Genomic DNA, 13,265 nt, shown 5'->3' with positions numbered 1-13,265 from the left:
ATATAAGCAGAGCCTTTCGCCTTTACCACATTTAGAAGATCTCCAAGCAAAACTAGCTGGAGGGCACACATTTACCAAGCTGGATATGAGCCATGTGTACCTTCAGCTGGAGCTGGATATGGCATCCAGAAAGTTTGTCACCATCAGAACCCATAAGATATTATATGACTAAACCCCCTGCCTTTTGGAGTCTCATCGGCATGCACCATTTTTCAGCATATAATGGAAAATATCCATCAAGGGCTGCCTCGGGTGGCAGTGTACCGAATGATGTGTTAATCACAGGAGCCACCGACGAAGAACATCCTGTGACAATTCTCATAGAACGTATAGGGACTGAAGTCATTAGCGACAGGGTAGCACAGTGGGTAACACTGTTGCTTCACAGCACCAGGATCCCAGGTTCAATTCCCGGCTTGGGTCACTGTCTGCGTGGAGTCTGTACGTTCTTCCCGTGTCTGCGTAGGTTTACTCCGTAGGTGCTCCTCCTACAAGTCCTGAAAGACATGCTGTTAATTTGGACATTCTGAATTCTCCCTTTGTGTACCCGAACAGGTACCGGAATGTGGTGACTAGGGGCTTTTCACAGTAAATTCATTGCAGTGTTAATGTAAGCCACTTGTGACAATAAAGATTATTAAAACAAGGGTGTTCACCTGGAATGTGCAGGGTGTTGGGGGCCCCAGTTTTTATTCATTTAAGGAATTTGGGAGTCAATGCGATTTTCCTCCAGTAGACCCACATGCGCGAGCTAGATCAGGGGTGTCTTCGGAAGGTTTGGGTGAGCCAAATTTTCCACTTGGGATTTGATTATCCAGCACCTGTAGGCACAGGTGGAGGAGTACAACCATGTGCAGGTGCAGGAGGTGGTGCCAACCATGCATGCCACCAGACCAACACAGCGGCGTCTGCGGTGAAGGCATTGGGGGCAACGGTTTTGGCTATGGATCGGCATGTCCATGGCCTGGGGCATTCTGTGCAGGCGCTGGCCGAGGTCCAGGACAGGGCTGCTGCCTCACAGGCAGCCATGTGCAGAGCAACCTGCAAACTGCACCGGCACTCCTCAGCATAGCCCATTCATAGCAGGTCATGGCTGGGAGCGTCGGCGGCATTACCTAGATGTTGGCCGGCCTGGTGCAGACGTTGAGGGAGATGGCAAATCACAGCGTGATGTGGTACCGTCCGGGACGGAGATGGTCCACTACCTGTGCTCCATAGCCATGAGCATGCAGACCCTGGCCAAGACTAGAGCAGGACTCCAGGACTGGCAACACCAGGTAGCGGGCAAGCCTAAGGGGATAGCTACGCTCTCACCCCGGTACCATGGAGTAGCCCGTGAGCCATCATTACCCCGAGGGAGGAGAAGGTGATGGGGCCCGTGCTGGTGACTCTCGCAGAGGATGTGCAGGAACACTGCAGCACCTCGGACTCCCTTGGCGCATCTGGTGGGCAGCGGGCAGAACAGGGTGGCACCACGCCGCTTGGGACACCCGAGCAGCGACTGGGCTTATCCAGGCCGGGTAGCTCCAGAAGACACGCACCATTGGGAACCGTCTTCACAAGTCGGGTGTCAGAGCAGGCTCCTTCCAACCCTGCTGTACGTCTGGGGAACCACCTAGATGTAGCGTTAGAGCCCATAAGGCCAGAAAGTTAGACACCAGTTTAGTTGTCATGGGTGCAGGGCACAGTTTAGTTATAGGGGCTAGGATGCAGATCTGTATATATTTGTTCACAAACATTGTTACCACAGTTATAACCTGTCCCGGTGCTCTGTCTGGCTGGGTGTGAGGGATGAGCTAGTCTGGGCTGGCCCGGATTGGGTGGCGGTGGGAATGGTGCAAGCCCTGGGATGGCCCGTGCTCCGTACACTCTCGCCCCTGACCATCCCCATCACCGTTGCCCCAAGGATTTGTTCGATGGAATGGCCAGCTCGCATGCAGTGATCACCCAGGTGGGCAGCGCAACAATGGGCATGTGTCCGACGTTGTCATACGATGCGCAGCACCAGGGTTCATTGCAGAGCGGGTTGTCATCCCCCTCCATCCCATGACCCAGAACCACTGTTAACTTCCAACCCAGGACCCCCGTCCCGTAGTGCTGCAGGTTTATATCATGGAGGGAGTGCAGGTGGGGGGAGGGGGGGTGTGTGGCTGGGGTGGGACGTGAAGGGAAGGGGTGTGGGGTTGCGATGTGGTGTCCATGCCCTTGGCCAGTAGCCCCACTCCACCCCTCCCTCCTAGTCGGTGAACGTGGAGGTGATCAGAGCATCCCATGCGCATTGGCCCTGATGCACATGTTGGTCGCTGTATGGGTGTCAGTTTGTGGCCTCGGGATAGGTGCCATTAGCCACGGCTGCAGCGGGTAACCCGTCACCCAGGAGCCAACCCCTTAAGCAGAGGGAGGCCTCTCGAACATGTCAGAAAATGCCGAGTGTGCCAGGATGAAGGTATCGTGCACACTGCCCGGGTATGGGGCGCAGACGCGTATGATGTGCAGCTGATGGTCACAGACCAACTGGACGTTCATTGAATAGTACTCCTTTCCATTTGTGTAGAGCAGCCTGTTATCTGCAGGTGCCCATAGGAAGACATGCGTCCCGTCGATTGCCCCCTGGATCTGGGGGAATCCCGGCGATGGCGGCGAACCCTGCTGCCTGGGCATCCTGGTCTGCTCAGTCCACATTGAAATGGATGTATTTATCCCTCTGGGCATAAAGGGCTCCGTGACAGCATGGATGCATCTGTGCACCAAGGTCTGTGAGATCCCGGACAGGTCTCTCTCGGCGCCTGGAAGGACCCCATTGCATAAACGTTCAGGGCGACCGTCACCTAGACGGACACCGGGAGTGGGTGTCCTCCCCATATCCCTGAGGTGCCAGGTGTGCCATTATCTGGCAGATATGACGCACTGTCTCTTTGCTCAGCCTGAGTCTTTGACGGCATGCCCGGTCCGGCAGGTCCTCGAATGTCTGACGATGCCCGTACACACAACACCTCATCCAGCGCCTCTTTAGCACCTCCTCCCCCTCAGCTTGTTGGCCAGCCGGCTCTCCAGCCTGGGCGGCCGCTACCTGCCCCTCCGCAGCACACTCTGGTGCTGCAACGTCTGCCTCCTCTTCGAGCGGCTTCTGCTCATACGGCCACAGGGCATCCCGCAGAGCTGCAGCGACCTGCAGAGTAGCCACCACTTATAGTGGAATTCAAAAATCCATTGACTGCAGGGAATGAAAGGCCAACATGTTAGCATGGTGCATATTCCTTAGGCCAACCAGGTTCAACGGGCTACATGGTGGCCCCAGTTGGCACTGTGGACTCTGCCCCCGCATGCCCCCCCATATCCCCTCATCCCTGCCCCGGCGGTGGTCAGTGCCGTGGGACCTCCGGCCCTGGCACCCGTTCCAGTTGACAGGTACTGCCCTCGCTGGGGGCTGCTGTGGGTGTTACCCTGGGTGGCGGCCGGCTGGGTGGGGGTAGGGGAGGGGTGCAGGGATGGGGCACCCATGTGCCTGGTGTCACTGTGCAGAACCTGTAGCCAAGGTGGGTGGTCAGTAGGTGCGCAGCAAGATGGTCGCCATAATGGTGGTCGGTTCCTGGGCACCGCCCCAGTCCCATTGGGGAGAGGGGTCCAGGCTGGCACCCATCTCCCCTCTCTCTCCCCTCTCTCGCAGCAGCCACCACGCCAGGTTCATGACCACGCCGTCGGGAACTCAGCCCCTCAGAGGCAGAGAATTGCGAGTTGGCACGCTAATGATATGCAAATGCCGTTTAAACTCCACCCAGCGCATTTACGCCATTTTTGAGATGACGGTGAATTGCGATTTAGCATCAAACCAGCACCTGCCGTGATTTTGGCATTGGAAGCTATTCTCCGCCCAATTGCATTTCCCAATTTCGGTGTCAGCCAACAGAGAATCCTGCCCCTTTTCTTTCAATTTCATACCATCCCTAACTTATTTAGTTAGTAAAAATGGGTTTATCCTACTTGTAGTCTTTCTTTCTCAATGGAAATAACTTTATTGAGAGTTATGAAATATCTCCTTATATGTTTGCCATTGCTTTGCTACCATATCTGTTGTCTGTAACCTTGTTTTTGCAATAATTCATACAGAACTGCTGGTGACTTAACTAGAATGATGATTTATTGATGTACATGTGATAAAGTAACAATTGGAATGCTATTCAGACTAAGCTACTGATTGAATTACATAGGCTCTCCTGGAACTACCCTTATTTATTTTTAAATAAATTTAAGAGTACCAAATTTGTTTTTCAATTAAGGCGCACTTCAGCGTGGCAAATGCACCTACCCTGCACACTTTTGGGTTGTGGGGGTGAAACCCACATAAACACGGGGAATATGTGCAAACTCCACACGGACAGTGACCCAGAGCCAGGATCAAACCTGGGACCTTGGTGCCGTGAGGCAGCAGTGTTAACCACTGCGCCACCGTGCTGTCCTGGGAATAGCCCTATGTGCGATTGTCCTGGTGTATACCTTACAACTTTCTGGTGAGTGCCGGACATCACATGAATGATATCTGACGCCACCTGCTGGTGGGAGGTCATATTGCTGAGTGTATACAGTATTGATTCACAGGCATATCACCACGTCCCACTTCCTTTGGAGATGTTGATCTTTACATACAAATGTGATTAATATCTTTACTTTACACATGTGGCGTATGCATAAACAGATTTAACTAATGCATCCAAAGACATGATATGTGTGTGTCACTTGTGCACAGCTCATTGTGCCTCCCTCAAGGGATCACCCGGCTGGTCGTCTGGGCTCTTGTCAGCATTTTTGAAGACTGGTTTTCTTGCCAGTATCTTGCTCCGTATTCATTTGACGCAATCCGTTTTGAAGGCATGTATCCTTGTTGGCCTCACCTGCGTCACCAGCTTTTTCTTTTTTTGTGTCCTTACACAGCCCTCTTTGCTGCTGCGTTGTTGAGTATTCTCTGGCTCTGGCCCATTGGCCAGAACATCGACGTCTTCTCTCTTGGTGTCATCAGTGATTTCACTGCTGCTTCCACACTCCTGCTCTTTCTCTTTTTTGCTTTGATTATCATTTTGTGAGTACTTCTCTTTTTGCGTTTGGATTTGGCAATCCCTGTCTTTCTACTGGTCTGCACAATAGGAGCAGACAGATGCGGATCATCAGTTGGGACTTATCATGCCGACATCTTCCAAGGGACTGTGTGGTCATGACCAAGCCTGTGGCTTTAATGGGTGGTTACAGAGCCTCCTAGTACCTGGGTTGAAGTCACATCTATAACGTTGGGTGCTGTCCCTTCCTTGCGTGTTTGAGCATCTCATCACTCGAAATCACAATACAAGTGTTATAGAACATAGAACAGTACAGCACAGAACAGGCCCTTCGGCCCTCGATGTTGTGCCGAGCAATGATCACCCTACTCAAACCCACGTATCCCCCCTATACCCGTAACCCAACAACCCCACCCCCCCCCCTTAACCTTACTTTTTTTAGGACACTACGGGCAATTTAGCATGGCCAATCCACCTAACCCGCACATCTTTGGACTGTGGGAGGAAACTGGAGCACCCGGAGGAAACCCACGCACACACGGGGAGGACGTGCACACTCCACACAGACAGTGACTCAGCCGGGAACCGAACCTGGGACCCTGGAGCTGTGAAGCATTTATGCTAACCACCATGCTACCGTGCTGCCAATGAAAATGAAAATCGCTTATTGTCACGAGTAGGCTTCAAATGAAGTTACTGTGAAAAGCCCCTAGTCGCCACATTCCTCTGCTCTTGACGAACCAGCCAATGGCTTATCTTGGTCTTGCAGTATTATATATTGGCTCATCCTGGTCTTGCACTATTATGTATGTGTCATCTGTTGTCGTAGAGCTGCGTGCCATCTGCTTCTTCATCTCATCTTTTGGTGGAGTGGCCTCAAGTATCGGGGAGTCTACTACCGAAAATAGTTCATATGACTAGGATGATTCACCGTGTGCCTCTGGAGTCAGCTTCTCCAAAGTTGGTTTTGTGTCTTCTGCTATCACTGCATCGCTCCCTCAGAACAATCTTGCTACCACTTCATCATCGCCCTCTGCTGACTCAACCTCCGAGTCTTCATTTTCTTCATCATGTTGATATTCTTTGTAGATGACCTCAGCATCAAAGATAATATCATCACACTCATCATCAATATTATCGTGCTCAACATCATCATCTTCCGTGAAGTATAACACTGCTGGTGGAAGTATATGTTCGTACAGAAATTGACCTATTTTTAAATCAGCACCGAGTCTCGCTGCAACGCTACCATCTAACATTCCATGCATCGGAACCTCAGGTGGAGTGAAGAAATGTTTTAAAGAGTCATTCAGTACGGTTTTCGTGACTGCTTTACGAGTAGGCTGACCCTCATGTGACTGCTTCAGTCTAATGGTGTTCACGTGACAATTTTTTCATTCTTCCAGTCGAAGTGACAGTCTGTACACCCCGTAATTGTAAATAGGAAGAGGCCTGCCCCATCGGGCTCCAACTCCATCTGGTATGTTTTTACAAGCACCTCATTCGTGATGTACTCATTCGATTCGAACTTTAACTCCAGAGTGAAGCTCATTGGCTGTCTGAGAGGCTTAAGGCAATGTCTTGATGATACTGTAAAATGGGCTCATCATGTTCCTGTATCAAGTGGCCGAGCATATCCTCATTTCAAAGACCGCTAACCAGAACGCTGCCTTGTCCTTCAGATTCTCCATCTCTGTCTCTGGTTGATCTTCCTCCACTTCCACTATCGCTCATATCTCATTGGATAATTGCACCACTGTATCTAGTTGCAAATCACTATAACCTTTTGTCGGCTCGCTGACTGGGATATACAGATGCTCCACTAGGATCAGGGCCTCATACGCGTCCGCCCCTAGGATAGACACACGTTTCGTATCCACAATGGAGAATGGTACAACGTGTGTTCTGTTGTGTTCCCATGCTTCAGGGTCACATTCCCCCAACATCCCAAAATCATTCCCACTGGAGTCGATTAGCAATCTTGATTGTGTTACGACTTTCGGCAGCACTCGCAGACAGTGAAAATCACCCAGACTGATGAGGTTTGCCTTTGCCCCCATGTCAAGTTTACGTTTTATCAGTGTGTGTGTCGATGAGCATCACTGGAATGATAAATCTGTTTTTGACGGTATCAACTGGTTAGCGCTGTTGCTCCAACTGGTCATTAAAACTTCTTCAATTGTATTCGGACTCATTGCGTCCTTGGTTGAGATTAGATCAACGAAAAATAATTCTTAAAGGGGCATCTCATAAACTGCATTGATAGACCCCATTTGGTCCACTGTAGGATGCGAAAAACATTGTTTTGCAAAATGATTTACATGGCTACACCTGGACATACTTTTCCAAAGGTTGGAGATTGCCGTGGGCCATTTCGGTTGCCACATTTCTGGCACAAGATGGCGGCTCCTTTTGGCCGCTCAAAATGGCCGCCCACACTGAGATGTTTCTTATTGAAACTGCATCACAGTACTGATGGTGCCGGCGTCCTCTTCCATGTTGGCATCAAATGTTTCAGAGTAAGTGTCCTGATTTGCTGCGCAGCCAACTCTCTTGCATCACAAACCTTAATCGCGTTTTCCAATTTCAGGTGTTCCGCCCTTAACAATCTTTCACGGAGCTTATCATTTGATAGGTCAAAGACTATTCGGTCATGTATCATCGAAGATTTTAAGTCACTGAAATTGCAGGACTGGGCCCTCAGCCTCAAGTCAGTTATAAAATTGTCAAAAGATTCACCTGGTTCCTGTCCTCCTCCAAGATTGGTCCCAACTCTTCTACATTCATACCCTCAAAAGGACCCATCTCCTCCCCCACCATCCGCTGGTACATACCTGTTGTGTTGGCCACTTCCGAACCAGAGAAGGATAAGATCCTCTTGAGCAAGGTAGAAGGCTGCTTCACCGGAAAAACTGTAAAGTACTTTTGACCCAGCTGTGCACCTGGAGATACCTGAATCCATCAGCGTCTGTAAGCCCATATTTTTCTCTCAGCTCCCTTAGCAAACTAACCTAAAGGTATGTCTCCCACTTTCTATAAACCTTTACCCTTCCATTCGCTAAATTTCACATCCAACCTAGCAGGTAACTGATTTGCATAGATGGGGATCAGCCTAGAGGCAGCCCTCAAATGAAAATGAAGGCAGAGTTGCCTCTAAAGTTTTAAGTGGCCACTACGGTCGCGTGAGACGAGTGTTTCTTCGGTACCACCGGTAACAGAGCTGTTACCAGTGCTCCTGGGCTTGCTCCCCTCACAGACTCCACCGGGACCCAAAGCTCGTCCGATTCTCCGAACCACTCCAGTACCTGTCCAGCATTTGCCACCCAGTAATAGTATTGAGGTTTGGCACGGCCAAGCTCCCTAATTGTCTCTCCCTCTGGAGACATGTCCTACTGATTCTTGAGCTCTTACCAGCCCAAATAAACCCAGTAACCAGTTTGTCAATCTCTCTGAATAAAGCCTTGGGCAAGAATATTCGAAGGCATTGGAATAAAAATAAAAATCTCAGCAAGAAATTTATCTTAACCGATTGCACTCGGCCTGCCAAGGATAATGGCAGCCCATCCCACCTTTGCAGGTCCACTTTAACCATCTCCACCAGATTCGTATAATTCAACCTCCGGAGTTCCCCCCCACCAGTCACTTGCTACCTGGACTCCCAAATACCGAAAATGACTTTGAGCTAGCCGGAACAGCATTCCCCTTAACCCAACCACAAAGTATTCACTCTTTCCTATATTTATCTTGTATACGGAAAAGGCCCCAAAATGCTGCAAGATCCCCATAATGTTACCTTTGACGCCTCTGGGTCCCTCACGTTAGTTATCGACGTACAGTGAGACCCTGCGTTCCACCCCACTTCTAACTATTCCTCCCCATGTATTCGAGGATCTCAGGGCCATGGTTAATGGTTCTATTGATCGTGCGAACAGCAAAGAGGACATCGGACATCCCTACCTGGTACCCCAATAAAGACGAAAGAGGTCAGAAATCACTTTATTAGTGAAAAGACTGGCAAATGGGGCCGTATACAACAGCCCCACACACACTATAAAGCCCAGCCCAAAACCAAATTTTTCTAATCCCGCAAACAGGTAGTCCCACTCTACCCAGTCGAACACTTCCTCCGCATCAAGTGAGATCATGATCTCCAGAACCCGACCACCCTCGAGCAGGCACCACATTCAACAACCACCTCATGTTCGCTGTCAACCTCCACTACTTAATGAAGAGCAAGCAAATCGAAGCCTGCCTCAGCATCTATGGTAAATCGCCCATCTCCAAGGGGTCCCTCAACATCCCTAACAATAGAGGGGCTAATAGACCTATGAAATATTTGTACAGTCATGAAAGGCCTGCATGTGGAACCCCCTCCCCGATATGCCGAGACTGATTACCTCCCCATCCCTCGGCCCAAGTTGCACTTATCTGGGTCCCCCGCGTCTTCTCTGGTGTCCCCTCTGTGACTGGCGCCATGGTGATTGATACCAAACTGAGCACTCGCCTCCAATATTCTCTTTGGAGGTGAGGTCACTAGGTTCTTGTTTTTATATAGCTGTTGTAAATTGCACCGGCGTGACATCATGCCGCACCTGATGTATATCCAATGAGGAGGGAAGGTAGTCCCGGCGGGAGGGCTCATTAATGATATGCTGATGTATTTAAATGAAGTTCCCGACTTTCATGGAGAGATTCCCGTGGCATAACCTGTAAAGTCCCAGAAAATTGGAAAACATGATCATGCCGGCAAGAATCATGTTTCTCAATTCTCACCATCACGCCGGCAAGAATCATGTTTCTCAATTCTCACCATATATTGCGTCCACATCACCGTTCTCGCTGGCATCTAACTACAAGAAATACAAAGGTATGCACAGCAAACAATTGGAAAGGCAAAATATATTTGGTTTTATTGCAAGGGGGTTTGAACACAAGAATAAAAATTTTGCTACAATTAAACAGGGCTGTGGTAAGACCACATCCAGAGTAAGTGCACAGTTTTGGTTTCCTCAACTAAGGAAGGATATACCTGCATTGGGGGCAGTGCAGCAAAGGTTATTTAGGCTAGGTTAATTTCTGGGATGAGAGGGTTGTCCTGTGATGCGAGACGTAATAAATTAGAACTATACTCTCTGATGCTGAGAAGAATAAGAAGTGATCTTAATGAAATCTGCAAGGTTCTGAATGGACTTGACAGGTTAAATACTGAGCAATTGTTTAATCTAACAGGGCGATCGAGAGCAAGAACCTGAAGATAAGGGATTGATCATTTAGGATTGTGATAAGAATCTTTTTTTGTTCAGAGGGTTATGAATCTTTGGAATTTTGTACCCCAGAGGTTGTGGTTGCTGAATATATTGATGACTGGGATTATCAGATTTTTGGTGTCTGAAGGAATAGAGGGATATGGGGAGCAAGCAGGAAAGTGGAGTTGAAGAAAATCAGAAATGATGATAAGCAGGATCAAGGGGTCATTAGTATTTTTCATGTTATGATTACAAATTTATATTTTAAAAACAATATTTTAGCACAGGTGTCCTATTTCTTGAAAGTTACAATGCCAAAACTTTGAAATCTTGCATTTCTTGTAAAATCCCTCAGTACAAGATAATTATACAATGACGAGACAACACAGCTTGTTATAAACAATTGTGTGGTTATCAAACATTTTAAGAATATTTTAGCAAAAATAAGGTTATTTCAGCTGAAGCATGATGTTCAGTCCTTTGTATAAAATAATAAATATTTGGAATATTGTAAGTACAGTGTCTTGTATTTTGTTACAAGCAGACTAAATCAAAGGAATAAATCTAAAACTGGACATTTCAATAATATGATAAATGCTAAAAATACATCTATAAAGAAAAGCACAGATTATTGGTATTTCACATGTGTACCCTTCATTGCGAGAGGACAATATTTAATTCCCCTGTATTGAAAATGAAATGCCTTTTGTGCTGCTGATAAACCTGCAGGTAGTTCTTGCCATACCATATGATACGCCAGTGCCAGGATATCTGAACAACACTGTGAACACTATGAGACTGTGGTCTGCCAAAGCACCAAATGACTTCCACTTGCATCACTGTAAGTATACTCTATTGCAATAACATTGATTCTATAAATTGAACAGTCCTGACATTGGAAAAAAATAGCATTAAGCAGAGGAGAAATCATACATATATTAAAATATGTTAATAGACAATGTGAGATAAACAGTGGCAGAGACTTGATGAATTGGAATTATCAATTTCTGTGCTGCGACATTCTACAATCTGTGAATTCAAAATGTAAACTTGTTTTGAGCCATTATGTTTTCCCTACCCCATAAACCTGTTTTTAGAGCACTAGCACGTTACAACTTCGAATGTGTGTAGTAGTGAGTTGGGAACAGCGCACACCTTAGAACATGTACCTAAACTTCCCTTTTGGTAGTACATTATATATTCCTGTTGCATTCCCGGGGGGGGGGGGGGGGGGGGGGGGGGGGGCCACAATAGTGGGAAACACAGTGTGCTGGGTGATTTAACAAAGAGATGCAACATTTCAATTTCCTGATGGCAGGTTTGGATTCAGAGATAAATTCACCGGCGTGTTTGCGGGACATGGAGCTTGCACGGCCTGTGGCAGGTTAATTCTTGTATATTCATGGCATCCAAATGTATTACGTTAATGTGAAATAGTTTTCAATAAAATCATAGCCTTGGGATGAAGTTAATGGTGTATGAGAATCTTTGCGACAACCGGTTTGTGATTGTTAAAAAAGTGGCATGCACCAGTTGGCTTTGTGAGGGTGTGGCCAAGTTAAGCAGTTCTCCATGTTGAACTCTGGCACAAGACGATAGGTGCTGAAAGTTTCAGATGAAGGGAGGTGCAGTGGAGAAAGGGAGGGTGGACAGAAGTTGGTGTTGGGAAGGTGCTGATTGAGGGAATGGTGTGGATTGTTAAAGGCAGTGATTGAAAGATGGATGATGGGTCTAAGGATGAGGTCAGTGCTATTAACAAATGGCCATTTTGAGGGTTCTGCATGGTGGAGGGTGCAGTTATAGTCAAGTAGGGAATTGAACTTTCAATCAAATCCCTACAGTGCAGGAGGAGGTCATTTGGCCCATCAAACCTGCATTGACCCCCTGAAAGGCCCACTCCCCCGCCATATCCTCGTATCTCCACCTCACCTGCATATCTCTGGACACTAAGGGGCAATTTTAGTATGGCCAATCCACCTACCCTGCACATCTTCGGGAGGAAACGGGGGTACCCGAAGAAAACCCTCACAGACATGGGGAGAACATGCAAACTCCACACAGTCACCCGCTACCCCTTTGTATGGACAGGTCCAGAGTCAGGGTCGGGTATTGAAAGGTTTCATGGGCTGCGTCACAGGAGTGGATAAAAGCATTGAGGAGGATAACTGGAGGGTTCAGGGTCAGAGTGGGCTTTGGGATAGTCATGGGTGTCATGGAGCACAGAGTGGGGTGAGATGAAATGTGCAGTGAAATGGTAACAGGGTTCAGAGTAATGGAGGGATTCAGGGATTATGGGGAGGAGGGAGGAAAGATTATGTTAGGTGGGTTAGCTGTGATGAAGGTGATAGGAAAGGGGTAGAAGGTACAGAAATGGGTCTCAAAGTTCACATGCAACACACTTCTAAAGTCTTGTTTCAAACACAGCTTTTCAAATGCAAGCTCAATTGAAGTGGGAGGAGGATCATTTTGGGTTTGTGGACAATTGGCTGATTAAAAGGTCTCCCTAATAATTAGTTAACTGGATGAGAACCAGGGATGAGCATGCTCTCACATGTGTGTCTGCCCTCTTCACACAGTGCAATTACTGCCTTAACCCTGGGTCCCTTCACCCGATATTCCTAAAACCTCAGGAGGAGGATGATCGAATGCAAACAATGAGAGCTCTGGCTGTTCAACAACAGAGGTTGCAAGGTCAACATGAGGGAGTACCACATGGGAAGGCTGGTCTGGACCCAGACAGCCAGGGAAGGCATTAGTGAAGACAGGTACTAACACGTCAGAGCATCCAGAGGACAAGAACAAACTATCTCCAAATGTCCGAGAGGCAATGCCAGAGATGTCAAAGGATATCCCAGGAAATGGTTAACGAGATATGTTTGATTGTTTATTAAGACATGCAGCCACGTGGGAACCCCATGCCAGTAGCATTCAAGGTTATGCTCAATTTCTACATCAGTGGTGGCTTCGAGAG

At 48.0% G+C, this 13,265-nt stretch overlaps 1 protein-coding gene across 6 annotated transcripts in view; it reads left to right on the top strand.

Moving 5' to 3' along the window:
• The window catches only part of pygl (phosphorylase, glycogen, liver), a 219,914-nt gene that overhangs the window by 46,021 nt on the left and 160,628 nt on the right, over window positions 1–13,265 (top strand). For all 6 annotated transcript variants that reach the window (XR_005458132.1, XM_038778436.1, XM_038778465.1 and 3 more), the window contains exon 6: window positions 11,024–11,135. Coding sequence is in view for 5 of the 6 variants with exons in the window: in XM_038778436.1 (XP_038634364.1) it covers window positions 11,024–11,135 (112 nt within the window). In the remaining variant the exon portion in view is untranslated. The remainder of the gene's footprint in view (window positions 1–11,023; window positions 11,136–13,265) is intronic.

This window comes from Scyliorhinus canicula, chromosome 2 (genome assembly GCF_902713615.1).
Source record: "Scyliorhinus canicula chromosome 2, sScyCan1.1, whole genome shotgun sequence".
NCBI classification, from domain to species: domain Eukaryota; kingdom Metazoa; phylum Chordata; class Chondrichthyes; order Carcharhiniformes; family Scyliorhinidae; genus Scyliorhinus; species Scyliorhinus canicula.
Note: the sequence above shows the minus strand (reverse complement) of the source record. Positions and strands in the feature narration are given on the sequence as shown.